Genomic DNA, 14548 nt, shown 5'->3' on the forward strand with positions numbered 1-14548 from the left:
CCAAAATATTGTTGAAACATGGCCTTCTCACCACTTTCAAACCTCATGTCAAGCTGGCAACTCTGATCCGCTCGCCTAAGGATAAACTTCACCCCTTTACCGCACCCAGGAGTGTATGAAGTTCCATGTGACTATGACTTGGCCTATTATGGGCAAACAGGAAGATCAGTGAACATCCGCCTGGAAGAACATGAAACATACATTTGCTACTATTATCATGACAAGTCGGGACTGGCAGACCACACTTTGGACACTCCTTCACACAGGATTAGATGGAAGAAAACGAATGTGCTATTTAGGAGTCGTTATAGATCTGAAAGATTATTTTTTGAGTCAGCAAGGGTTTTGAAGAATTCTCCCAACCTTAACAAATATGGTTGCATTAATTTGCCAAAAATTTCTTTATCCTAAGAAAAACTCCTGGATAACTGCTTTTTTTTTTTTTTTTTCCCCGTTAGAGGGTGCTAAAAATAGGACTTTAGATCTTTTGTCTTTTGCAATTATATTGTTTCACTCACTCACTGTTGTGTTTACAAGTGTGTTGTGCTCTGATGATGCTGAGTTGAAAATCAGTGAAATATAAGCGTTAATAAAATATCTTTAAGTTTTAAAAGTGGTAAACCGTGAGTAGACATATCGGTACACAATAAATAACGGAAAAAACTCATGTAGAAAGATTATTTATTAGTATAATTTTCGCCTGTGTGTCACAGGCATCTTCAGTACATTAAGCTCAAAATTAAACACTAACTGACAATTCCAAAAAGCGCCACCTAAGTAGCTGGTAAATTTGGAATTGTCAGTTAGTGTTTAATTTTGAGCTTAATGTACTGAAGATGCCTGTGACACACAGGTGAAAATTATACTAATAAATAATCTTTCTACGTGAGTTTTTTCCGTTATTTATTGTGTACCGATAAAATATCTTTGTTGATAAAAGTGTTTGTGGTGTTGTTAATACCGTGAAAAATAAGTCATGAATTGTTGGAAAAAGTGAGACATGGTTGGATGAGGACGACATCCTGACAGGAATAGAGATTAAAGGGTATGATGTGTTTCATGAGAATAGAAAGGGTAAAAAGGGAGGGGGGGGGTGAGTGCTATTGATGATAGAGAAAGAGCTATGTCCATACAAGGTAGAGATGCAAGGGGGATATAGTGGTAATGGTTTTGAGAAAGTATGGTGAGATAGCGGTGAACAGAATGAAATATCTTGTTGGATGTTACTATAGACCTGGTAATGTGGAGGGTGAAATTTATAGTGACCAGGAAATGTATAAGCAAATGGAAAAGGATGATCATTATGGTTGATTTTAATTATGGCAACATAGACTGGGATAATGAGATAGCAACTGGAAGTAAAGAAAATGAGTTTCTTCAGTTTTTGAGGGACAACTACCTCAGACAGTATGTAACAGAGGGAACATGAGGACTGAGGGTCTTGGATTTGATCATCTCATCAGAGGATGATATTATAAATGAGATGTCAAATCTTCCTCCAGCTGGTGAGAGTGACCATGAAGTTCTTTCCTAATACATCATTTTTAATATGATACTGTTGCTAATGACATCTGTTCACCTAATATTTCTCAGAACACCTACAGCTGTAGTTTCTATTCTGTGATCAAGTGTTTTATTTCTTACCCAACTCTCAGATCTGTGAGTTAAAACTGGTCTGAATAGCCTTGTATTCAGCTCATTTTGTGTTTTGATTTTAAGTAATTCTCTCTTCTTATGCCATAGAAAGTGATTCAAATTACCCTCCACCATGCTTGTTCTCTTTTCATATTAAATTTATCATCTTTAATGAAAAAAAAAATGTACCCAAATAGCTGAAATATTTTACTTCTTCTTTTATAGGGTTCTCCATTGAGAATATAGTTTTCATTTTCTATGTTTCTGTCTGTTTTCACAATGTTTTTTTTTTTTTTTTTTTTTTTTTGTTGTTGCTGATTTTCATACCAAATATGTTGCTGCAGTAATTCAAGTTTACTGAGAGAATCCTGCATACTTGTATTGGATTTATATAACATCATCTGCATAAAGTAAAGAGCTCAGATCAACACCTCAAGTTTTAATATATGAGGATGAATGTCACTTTCCTTCAACATGTGATCTATAGAAATGATGAATAACAGAATAGATAATGTGCAATCTTGTCTTATGTAAGATTTTACATCAACCCATCTTTCTGTACCCTTTCATCTCTACCTGCTAAATAACTAAACAACAGTGACTCTTGTCTTACATAAAAATTTAAATCAAACCATATTCTTGTACCTCCATTTCTTACTGGTGGTTAAACACAGACTACATGTTCTGCATAATATCCGGTTTATGCCATATAAAACATTTTTTGAGCAGCTTTGCATATTAAATACATGACATGCATACAATTATGCTTGTCATGCCTTTTCCAATCTTCAAAACTTAACTACAGATCCTTGTTATATTCCCATGATTTCTCAACTATCTGTCTGTCTTAAAAAGACAAACATGATCCTGACAACTCCTACTTGTTCTAAAAGCAGATTATTCTTTCCAGGTTCTATTTCACAATGTTTTTTTAGCCCCTTCTCAAGTATGCTTGCTTAAATCTTACCTGGAGACTCAGTACAAATATTCCTCTGTAATTTTCACATTCAGTTTTATTTTCCTCTTTTATAGACCAGTCCTTCTTGAATTATGCAGTGCAGCCACTGTAAAATTTTTATACTATCATATTTGAGCATTTCTGGTCAAATATCATCTACATTCCATTTGCCTTTTTTAAATTTGAGGCTTGTAATGGCTTTTTTTTTTCTACTTCAAAGTGCTGAATATATTCTGGACTGCATTCCTTTAAAGATTTTCTACTATTCTGTTCACTTCATATTTCATTTAACAATCTTTCAAAGTAATAACTCCAGACATCAGTATCTTTATCTTCAGATTTACTTGACCATTATTGTCTCTGTTTGCTTTTATAGTACTTTTTCCTCAATTTCTAAACATATTCAATAGATTTCATTTAACAATCATTCAGAGAAATTACTCCAGACATCGATAATATCTTCATCTTCAGTTTTTATCTGACCACATATCCCCTCTGATTCCATTTACGGTACTTTTCCTCAATTTCTAAATCTTTTCAACAACCACCATAGCATTTTTCAACTTCATGATATTTATCTTCTATATTCTTACCAAATTCTTCCTATGAACACTTTTGTTTAGCTTCTTTTACACATAGCTTTTTTTTACATTTTTTCTCCTATATTTTCTTAGGATATACATGCTAAGTTACTTGCTAGGAATTTTGATATGCTTTCTCCTTTTTCATGTCTGCCTCTTTCGCTTCTTAGACAACTGTATATATATCTACATAATGCTCACCTCCAAAAGTTTCCCAAGTTTGAATATTTTTCAAACTTTTGTACACATTTGTTTTCAGTATCATATTTGTTTTTATCCTGCTCAAAACTAAATGGTAATAATTTCCTATTGCAAATCAACCATATACTCTTGTATCCTGAATTAGTGGGATGTTATTGCTATCAACAAAAACAGTCATTAAGACTTGTCTTATTTTGTATGTTCTTTTCATGTGAGGATATGCACATCTTTAAATAGGAACATTGTGTTAGCAAGCAGATATTTAACATTATCATTAACTTTATTATTTTTTCTAAATTTCTACAAAACATTTTTATATACAAGAATCAGCTTTTCCTTTTCTTTAAATTAACTTTTCTTATATTAAATTTTCCTTTTCTTTATATATAACTCTCCGTCTCCACCACTCAATCCACCAACTACAGTGAACTGCATCATCTACACCAATGCCATCCACTGGCCACCACCACCACTAGTATTTTCACAGACAATTACAAAATCCATGCCCACTGCGGGATTCAAACCTGCAGCTTTTTGGTTGGAGAGCGGATGCGCTAACTATTTGGCCAACCAAGCCAGCTAAATATTGAAACTCCTGCTCATCCTTGGCTGACTATGGGCATACAGACATGTGGTGAGAGCCCTATCTCTTCCACATTGTTATATGTATTCATGACTGTAATCCGTGTGTGTTCAGGGAGGGTCAACCTGAACACACACGGATTACAGTCATGTTTACTTGTTCTGAGGGATGAAAAATCCAAGTTTCCAGGTGAAAAAAACCCTCCACCTTCATATGAGACTGGCTAACTCACCTTTAGGAAAGAGACCAGATAAAGGTTCCTTACATCATAGACAGGAATCGAACCCAGGTCTTTCCAACCAAAGGCTACGGAGGCTCTACTGACTTGAAACTTTCCTCTTCCTCTTTGGTAACAGACCTTTCTGTGGGATCATAGGCACAAGTGTTTCTTATTGCCTAATTCCCCTTCTTTATGTTCACATCATTCCACTAAATTTCCAGCTATTCAAGAAGATTATCTTTGTGTTTATTGTTGGATATTATATATCTATCTCTTCCTTTCCCTGATCACTATTGCTAGGTGAGTTATTATTTAGAAGAATCTCACTTGCCCCACTTTTGTCTTTTCCTTTTCTTTGTTTCAGTAACACCAATTAGTGTGGCATTTCTCTAATTTACTTCTACTTGAACTGAAAGCCTATCCTCAATTCTATTGAACTGGTGTTTGTTCCAGTAGCTGGCTTTTCACTGTTGTCCTGGGTCTCAGATGAGAACAGCAAGGGGGAGGGGAAATCAAACAAGTGTTACCCTAGATAACATGACATTTCTTTATATTGTACCACTAATAACCCCATATGAAATAAATATTTTTCCTTTTTTCAGATTATGCAAATAAAGAATACAATTTAATCAGCTAAATCCCACAGAAAAGTGTCTACTATGGAAGAGGATGTGGCTTCTATCTAATTTCCAGTCCTCACCTTCTCTTGGAGTGCCCATCCTTATTCATTCAATATCCAAGTGGATACCTGCTAATGGGCACACCAAGACAAGACAAGATGAGGACTGGAGATTAGAGAAGCTATATCAATTTTCCCCATTCCTTAATAGGCTATGGAAAGTTCTCCTTTCAGTTATCTAACTTTGACTCTTAGATAACTTGAACTATCACAGTTGGATAACTGTGACCCCAGTTAATAAAATTAATTGAATTTTGTGAACTTGTAAAATAAAATTAAATTAAGTGTAATATCTGCATTTTAAAATGGCAACTCCTCACCAAAAAATAAACAAAATATTTCTTAACTGGCTTATATATTTTTTTTTTGGATTTCAAACATGCATCTTCAGAGCACAAATACTTGTTACAACAAACGTGGTTATATTTCTTTAGTACTTCAATTATCTTTTCAGATGTACTCTGGATATATATATATAGGATAGGAATAGTAGTGTTTTGATGTTGTGTGTTGCCTTCAGGAACAAAAAAGAGTAGGGGAGGGCTGTTTTTATCCAATGGTTACAGTTGCTACAAAAGAAATAAATTACTATATGCTGTCATGCTTCTGCTTCCTTGAAAAGACAAAGTACTATTATTCCTATCCCATATCTAGGGCATTTTCACATCACATTTCAAATTAGCAGCCCTGATCCACTTTTCAAAGGACATACTTCATCCTCTACCACAGAGTTGTCCAAAGCCCACGGGCAGCATGTGGCCCGCATTGTGATTTTGTGCAGCCCGCCTGTGGGTTTTGATTTTCATGAGAGAAAAAATAAAATAACAATTTGAATCGAATGCATATTAGATATTTTAATTCTATCACTAATCGATAATCTCAATCTTGGTAATTTTATTTGGTGTTTTTACATCACTATATACCAACGTGTTTTTCAAATATTAGATGTGTCAAAGAAGTGTTCTTACACTATTTTGTTCCAATGTGCATGCTCCGGGTGCTCACGGGGAATGTGATCGTGCAATTAGTGTTGCTCGTTTGTTCAGCTATCAAGGTTGTGTCACCGATGTTCACCAAATTACTGGATATGCATTGTGATGCAGCCCTCGGATAAATCTTTTTTTAAATGTGGCCCCCCAGATTATCTAAGGAATCTAAAGAATTCTAGAGTGGATGAATGCTCTAGAATGTGGCATACTATGGACAGGCAGATAGATTTGTCTCAGAGAACACAAGAAATATATTCTCTACCATCATTATGGCAAGTCATGGCTACTGGCAGCCCATGCTATAGAAAACCAGTGTGCTGTAGGATTATTATTATTATCATTATCCCAAGACTCCATGGAGAAAAGACTCATCTAGGAGGTCTTTTTGTCATGCACACAGCTCATCATACTGCACCTTAAACACACTCAAATTCTCTGCAGTCACCACACTCTCAGGCAAGGCATTCCAATTATTCACAACTCTGCATACGAAAAACCTGCTTCTCACTCCCCTGCTCACGCCTCCCTTATACAGCTTCCAGGGATGTCCTTTGGTTCTCTCCTGTTCTCCCACTGTTTGCTGTAAAACCTCTCCAACATTGATTCTATAACAATCCCTTCTATAACAATTCTATAACTTGTAGGTCTCTATCATATCACCCCCACCCACCTCTCTTCCTTCTATCCACAAGACTCTGTAAATTATATCTTCTCAACCTTTCCTCATATTTGACATTCCAGAGATCAGAAACTACCTTAGTAAGTCATCTCTGGACCCTTTCCAAGAATCTCCTTACTTCTACAAGTCAGTGTCCTCTGCATCATAGCCAGAATTCTTTGTGTTGTCCTCACAATTTTGGCAATATGTCCCCTAAATTTCAGATCGTTATCCACTATCACTCCAAGATATCTTATTTCCTCCACCTCCAACAATATATCCCAACCAAGCATAAATTCTACATCCAATCTTTGTTTCCCAAATTTTAAAACCTTACATTTTACAACTGAACTTGCATCCCTATTTCCATACCCATTCACTCAATTTATCCAAGTCTTCTTGTAAGGCCACAACATCTTCTCTACTTTTCATAGTTCATCCCAACTTTGCATCATCTACAAACAACTGAATATCCCCATCCAAATCTTTACCAATATTGCCAACATCTTCACCAAGATGTTTTTACAAATCAGACACTATTTTTTAGAGCAACAGCTATGAAACACTATTTCCCTCAACAAGTGTTAATGTACATTAATGTGCAAAAAATTTGAGAACCATAATTTTAAGAGAGAACAAAATTAGGATTTCAGGTCTTAACAATAAGAAGAAAAAGAATAACATCTATAGAATTCTAAGGAATGTCAATGTGCAGGGTATATTCTAAATGGTATTAAAATTATTTATTTTTTGGTGTAGTGTAATACCATTAAAAAGCAGAGATGAATAATGTCTCCCACCTAAGCCTGTCCACCAGATTAAATTAATAGTGATATTCAGTATTCCAGACACCAACTTCAATTCAAAAGTTTTATACAGTCATTGTTGGATAAGTGCAGAAAGGGCTTACTGCTTTCTTTAAAAAGTTATTCATATAAAAGAATTTAATCTTGTTTAATAAAAATCAGTACATACTAGTTAAAGCATGTTTTGCAAGGCCTAAGCATTGTGCTTTATGATGTGAAATGTAGTCTTTAAGCTCTTCTCTGATATCTCAGTTTAACGAAAAATTATAGGGAATATAATTTTATAGTAGAAGTGCAGATAATTTTAATACCAGTTGGAATATACCCTGCACATCGGCATTCTTTAGAATTCTATAGATGTTATTCTTTTTCTTCTTATTGTTATAAGAGATCTTCAAGGAGTCAGGGATTCATCAAGGAGGCCACATATTACACACACAGGCTATCATTCACATTATCTGAACTCAAAAGGGAAGCCACTCCAATTCTGCACTGCACTATGAGAAAAAAGTCTAGCTCTCACATCTTTCTTGAATGCCATTCATTTTCCACTTCCATGCATGCTCTCTTGTTCTCACCCCATCTCCCATAAAATGAAAAATTCCATTAACTGGTATTCTATATAACATTTTCTGAAGTTTATAGATCTCTATCATATCACCCCTCTTTCTCCTGTAAGCTAGTGTGTGTGTGTGTGTGTGTGTGTGTGTGTGTGCAGTCCACAAATTCTCTAAAGCATTAAATAAAAATATTTAATGCTTTCCTTTGCATCCTCTGCACTGTATCTTCATTGCCTTGAAAAGGAGACCAGATCTGCACACAACATCCAGGTGCAATTATATTGAGGACTTGTAAAGAGGTAAAATGATTTCCTTATCTTTACATGTTAATGTTCATTTCAGCATTGCAATTATCCTCTGAGTTGTATTTGCAATAATATGACCCCTGATAGTGAGAGTGTTTTGTAGTTCCTGACTTCTGTTCAGAGTGATGAGATGTGAAGTAACATGAAGATTACAGCTTGTCTAACTGTATGACCTAAATAAACTATAGACAGACATTTGCTTGTCTCATAATAAGGGAATTCAAATAATGGAAGAGTCGCATTAGTTTGTTTCCAAGACAAATCACAGCTTCTGACAAAGCAAACTGAATATTTGAAAAAAAAAAAAAAGGAACCAAGACCGATATCCTGTTTATTCCAGTATTTTTCCATAACTCTTGCATGGAAACCATGAAGCCACTCTCATTTAGTCAATGGAAAATGGCCTTATAAAATGATATTAGAATTTTTTCTTTTCAAATATATTATGCCAGTTATGAATTTTAAATGAAACATTGTAGAATTTAAAATGTGCATTTGAATCACACTTGATGAGGGGATTTGTATACTAGATTAAAGCAAAAGAGATTTCTTACAGATAAGAAAAGGACAAAATCTGAAAGAGCCTGTATCTGAAAGCTGCAAAAAGAGATGTAAGCAAGGGTGTGAGGAGCAAGTGTTTTACAGTGAAATGCACTCACTTAAAGCATGCAAAGTGCAATAAAAAGCAAATAAGCTTAAGGCATAATTCAATGAGCACTATTTAATAGTGTGAGGTCTCCCACTATGACTCTTTTGACTCCATGACATCTGATAATAATATTAATTAGTAAAAGCAATAAATTTATAAAATTTATTTAAATTTTACATAATGTTCTTAATGTGATCATTTAAATTTTCTAATTTATCACAGTTGAAAATCACCATTACCTTTGACAGCCTGCAAAACTACAATTTGGATCATCATCAGAAATCCGTGGTGGTCTGTCTTTTTTAAGTCTGTTAGGATCATACAAATCAAATTCTCTCCTATCTTTTGCCTGCTGTTCTCTGAAACGAAACTCATTTATTGCCTCATTGAGGATTCTTATTTGCTGCTCTTGTTCACTCTGAAGTAATTGTAACATTTCATCATAATTAAGCAATTGTCTACCTAAATAAAAAAAAAATTATATTTGTATATTCATACCACATTTTTTTTCACATTTCTATATAATTTTAAATTAAATGTGAATTATCATGTTTACAGCAACTCTTAGGTTTGTCACACTTCCATTTGCATGAAACAGTAGAATCAATTTGGAAAAAAACTGCTCCACAATTTTTTCTCAATAATTAAAACTTTGAGGCAAAATCATCAGTATTTTTAAATTTTATTAAAACAGAGTTATAATTACCAATTAACATTATTTTCCAATACTAATGTAAATAACTTCACTGAATGAGCAATACATGCAACTTTCGGCAATGTAGTGTTATTACTGTGCATCAGAGATTAATCTTGCTTAGTGAGCATCACTGTTATTATTATTATTATTATCATAACATGATGGGTTTTTTAACCATATGTTGGGAGTCATTGTGGTTCTCACTGTTAAATATAATTGTCCTCAAACTGCACCTTAAAATGATTTACTGTTTCCACATGCATGACAATGCAATTCACTAGCCATTCTCCAAGCAAAAAACATTCTCTGTAATCTGTAGCCTCATCCCCCCCCCTCTTCATATAGCTTCTAGATATGGACTCTTGTTCTGTCCTTCTCGCTCTCTCTCTCTTCCATGCTATGAAAAATCTCTTTTCCATTCAATTAGTACATCCCCCCCCCTGACCGATTTATGCCTCAATTTCAACTCACCAAGTTGTAAATAGCATTCCCTGAATCTGTCCACATATCAAATTTCATAGAGACCAAGAACCAACTTGGTCGCTCTTCTCTGGGACCTTTTCAAAATCTTTTAATCACTAATTTGGTATGGATGCTTGGAGACATTGATTATCACTCATGTTGATATTTGATACAGAAAGCACACATGCCGAGATAATTATTAACTAAATTTATTTAGCTCATAAATGCCAATATTTCTTCTTGGTCTAAGGGACATCCTCAAGGGAATAAAGAAATACAATTAACCACGAGTACATGTAGGCACACTAGCAAGAAGGCAAACACAGACACAGTATGAAAGGCAGGTTCCTGCAGTCCTAACTGGCACTCACTATGGGTTTGATGATTGAAACTTGCTAAAGGTCTCTTCAAAAGGGGGGGGAGGATGGTGAATAAATTTGCACATAAGTCCAGTGTAATCTTGCACTAATTTTCTTGCCTTTTAGATTGCTGGAAAAAGTGGATAGCATGTTGTTGAGATATAGTAACAATGAGTTGAGAAAGAGAGCAGAGATAAAATGACTGAGATGAAATGTCTGAGGCAAAGGGTGTGCAGCTTGTGAATGTAAAGAGTAAATTTGAAAGGAAGGTGGAATAGTTTAAGGCAGATGGATTGCATTTGAAGAGTTTGTGTTGGATATTTAAAGCAACTTGTTTTACTAAAAAGTGTAGATAAGTGTGAGCAGAGAGAGAGAGAAAAGGATTGAGAAGCAGGTGTTGTGGAAGGAGGACAGGAAGATGGACATAAGGGTGACAAAGTGATCACTGCAGGTCAGAATGATATAATGTGTAAATGTGGGGGGGGGGGTGAAATGAACGGAAATAAGCATGAGGAACAGGAAAACAGTAGTGGTCAGAATGTAGGAAGAAGAAGTGTACTATAGCAGCTGGAGTAGGGAGGGATGATTTCAAAAAGACACAGACACAAGAAATTTAATAATACTTTATTAGTACATATTTTGATCTCAAACTAACAGATCATCATCAGTGAACCTGAAATTCAAAAGGTAAAGCACAATGGATTATTTTTTCTCCTTTCAATGAATATGAGCCATGTGCTAGAGAAAAACATACAATAGATAGCAAGGTATGGCATCCCTCTATCATATGGCTCATATCTGTTTAAAAAGAACAAAATCCATCATTTCTCTGATAGTTTTAAATAGAAATATTGCAATAACAAAATATTATTAAATTTCTTATGTCTATGTGATTTCAGAAATCTTTCTATATCACAACTGTCATTAAAAACTTGTTTTTAAAAAAGGAGGGATGATGTTGGTGAGATGGCCTCAAAGAGAATGGGATTGTTATTTTTTGTATACTTATATAAGGAGTATCAGAAATAAGGGAGCTAAGTTTGTAGTATTGACTGAGTTAGAAGGTTCAACAATAAAATGAAACTTGGTATCTGGGAGTGATATACTGCTGGGAACAGAAATGGAGGGATATATTTTCAGAAGGACTAGAAGGAGGAAAGAGGAAGGTGGGAGAAAAGTGTTGCTAATGACATTGGAAGAATTGTGTCCACAAAGAATGGAAGGGGAAAAGGGTATGTACCATCAGTGTAGAAGTGTCAACAATCAAGAATAAAGTAGTATCAATGGAAAAGAAGTGGAACTGGCAGAAAAATTAGAGAAATGCTAGAATGACATAATTGGTTTTACCAAAACAAAGAAGACACACAGGTCAGATACAATGTGTTATATTCAAGGAAATAATAATAAGGGATAGGAAGAAATAGCTGTATTCAACACTAAATATGAGGATAATCTTATTGAATAGTGAGCAATGTGAAGATGTGATGTCAGCAAACATCAAAATAAGGACTACTTGCTGTACTTGTGGTCCCATAGAAGGTTCTTAGGAAGAAATGAAGGAATTTATATCAGCTGCCATTTCTGTTACAAGATGGCAGCTGATATAAAGAAAATAGAAAAGTTGATCATTATTGCAGATCTAAATAACAGAGAAGAAAACGAATACCAGATATCAGACTCTCCCCCCAATATTTGTGGGGACTGGGGCAAGAGAACAAAGGAAGCCCACAACCCATATGTCTGAATATTTAAAAGTTATAAATCAACTGAGCTATATGTAGCTCAGTTGGTATAGATGAAGTCCTTTGGTTGGAAAGACCTGGATTCGATTCCCATCGAAGATGTGAGGAACCTTTATCTGGTCTCTTTCAACTAAAGGTGAGTTAGCTGGTCTCATACAGAGGTTGGGTTTTTCACCCAGAAACTGATTTTTTGTCCCACAGAACAGGCAAACTGGCCCTGTGAACAAATGCATCTACAGACATAGGACACACTGGGAGGCATATGGCCAACCACCTTATCCTCGAGACGATCGCAGTTGTGAAGTGCATGAAAAGCTTAAGACAAGATATATCTGGGTGTTCTGTTGATGGGTCAGCAATGTTTGGATGAGTAATAAAATAAAAATATACACAATTCACAAATTATTATACGTTTATTCCGTAAAATTTATTTTCCCGTAAGATTAGCTCTGAATATTTCCTCTTTTATCTCTTATTTAATAAATTTATTTTTTGTGTGGGTTTGTGATAATATGTGGGACATCTAAAGTGAGGATGATGTTCCTGGTTGGAAACACGTGACCAGCCCTACATATCAGGATGCGCCTCACACCAATCACTCCCTGATCTTTTAGTTCTAAACATATCTCCTCATCAGGAACATCAAGGAGATGCCCCTCCTGATATCACTTCTCTACAAGAATTGAGTGTTTTATGAGATGTTATTGTGATTGGTATTCCACCCATGGATGGCTTCCAGTAGTTTCTCGAAATGTTGCCAACATGATGCTTCCACAAGGATATCACCAGAACGTAATTTCTAAACAGTTTGGGAAGTTTTGCCAGTTCTTCTAAATCTTTTTGAATAAAGAAGGGTGACAGTTTCCATATCTGCTTTGGGGAGAAAAGTAAAGAAAAAGAGGAAGAATGAAAAGGGCCAGTACCATCACTGGGAGGTCCCCTCACCACAAATAGGGATGGTCACCTGTTTCCAACCAGGAACATCATCCTTACTTTTGATACAGCTAAGCTAAGCCTTCGACATCTGTAAAAGCAGGATATTTCAGCTGTCTTGTTAGATCTAATCTGCTAAGATGCTTTAATGTAAGAAATACGGGCATGCCCAAACTGCAGGTCATTGTCTCTACTACTTGTGCCCAATGTGGTAGAAAGACCACAATAATGATAACAAATCTGGCTCTGAAAAAAAAGCTAAATGTGTTAACTGTCAGGGAGATCATCCAGCTTACTCTTGTTCATATCAGAAGTGGAACGATGAAAAAGAAATACAAAAAATTAAAACAGAATAAAAAATATCATATCAGGATGCAAAAAAGAAAGCTAGCCACCTGCTCTGAGATCCTCGTATGCTAAGAAGGTAACAATTAAGAAAATGTCAACAGCAAATCAAACTTGTATGTCTATTCCACCATCTGATAATTTCACCATACCTGAACTTTATGACCTTCTCTGTGGAGTACATCAATTGCATGATCTATGGTATTACTCTGGAGACAACTCCAAAAATGGTTCCATTCAATGAGAACATGCTTGTCAAAAAATTATGGCTAAGATATCACTTAAAAATAAACCACCCAACACCCCACAGAAAAAAATGGATACTTCGGTATCCAGTGAAAGTAAATTAAACTTGTAAACTGACCCTAACACATCGGATGTATTGAATATTTTACGAGAGGTAGAGATGGACACTGCTGTCCGTACTTCCCAAAAACAACTGGTAAATATAAACCTGACAAAGGTAAGTTCCCAACTTCCCAAAAACCTATATATATATGAAAATTTTTACAATGGAACCATCATAGGTTTCACCAGAATATCAATGATATCAAGATTTTGTTGCAGAAACAAAGCATTCTGCAACAAAATGTTTCTATATGTTTCTACAGGAAACATACTTAAGACTCAGTGAGGGGGCCTATCTTAAGGAATTTCACTGTTGTATGCAAGCAGAACTGGAGGTGATCCTGCTCATGGAGGAGTAGCTATCCTAGTGGGCAATCATACTCCTTTCCATCCAATCCAACTTAATACTGCTCTAGAAGCAGTAGAGATTCTCCTATCTGTGGGATTTCTTATTATGGTATGTTCAATTTATTTACCACCGAGTGATGAGTTAAATGAAATCAAACTTGATAACCTTATCTTGCAACTGCCTGAACCCATACTTCTGATGGGAGTGATGTTAATGGTCACAATACTCTTTGGGATAATGGCCAAATAGATGAGGTTGTATCATTGAAAGAATCCTTGACAAGAATGACTTCTCCTTTTGAATAATAGACTCAATACTTTCTTCCATATGCCTACTTGCTCATATTCTGCAAATGATCTTACAATCGGCTCCCCTTCCATTCTTCCACTGCTCACATGGGACATCGAAGAGAACATATATGAAAGTGATCAATTTCTGTTCTTTGCACAAAGTCTTCACAGGAACTATGTTCTCCTACTTGGATGCCCA

At 35.3% G+C, this 14548-nt stretch overlaps 1 protein-coding gene across 1 annotated transcript in view; it reads right to left on the minus strand.

Moving 5' to 3' along the window:
- The window catches only part of LOC150108391 (RIB43A-like with coiled-coils protein 2), an 83728-nt gene that overhangs the window by 21660 nt on the left and 47520 nt on the right, over positions 1-14548 (minus strand). The window contains exon 3 of the mRNA XM_090390457.1: positions 9064-9286. Coding sequence (XP_090246583.1) covers positions 9064-9286 — 223 coding nt within the window. The remainder of the gene's footprint in view (positions 1-9063; positions 9287-14548) is intronic.

This window comes from Typopeltis vanoorti, chromosome 3 (genome assembly GCF_054136105.1).
Source record: "Typopeltis vanoorti isolate ZY-2024b chromosome 3, IOZ_Tvanoo_1.0, whole genome shotgun sequence".
NCBI classification, from domain to species: Eukaryota; Metazoa; Arthropoda; class Arachnida; order Uropygi; family Thelyphonidae; genus Typopeltis; species Typopeltis vanoorti.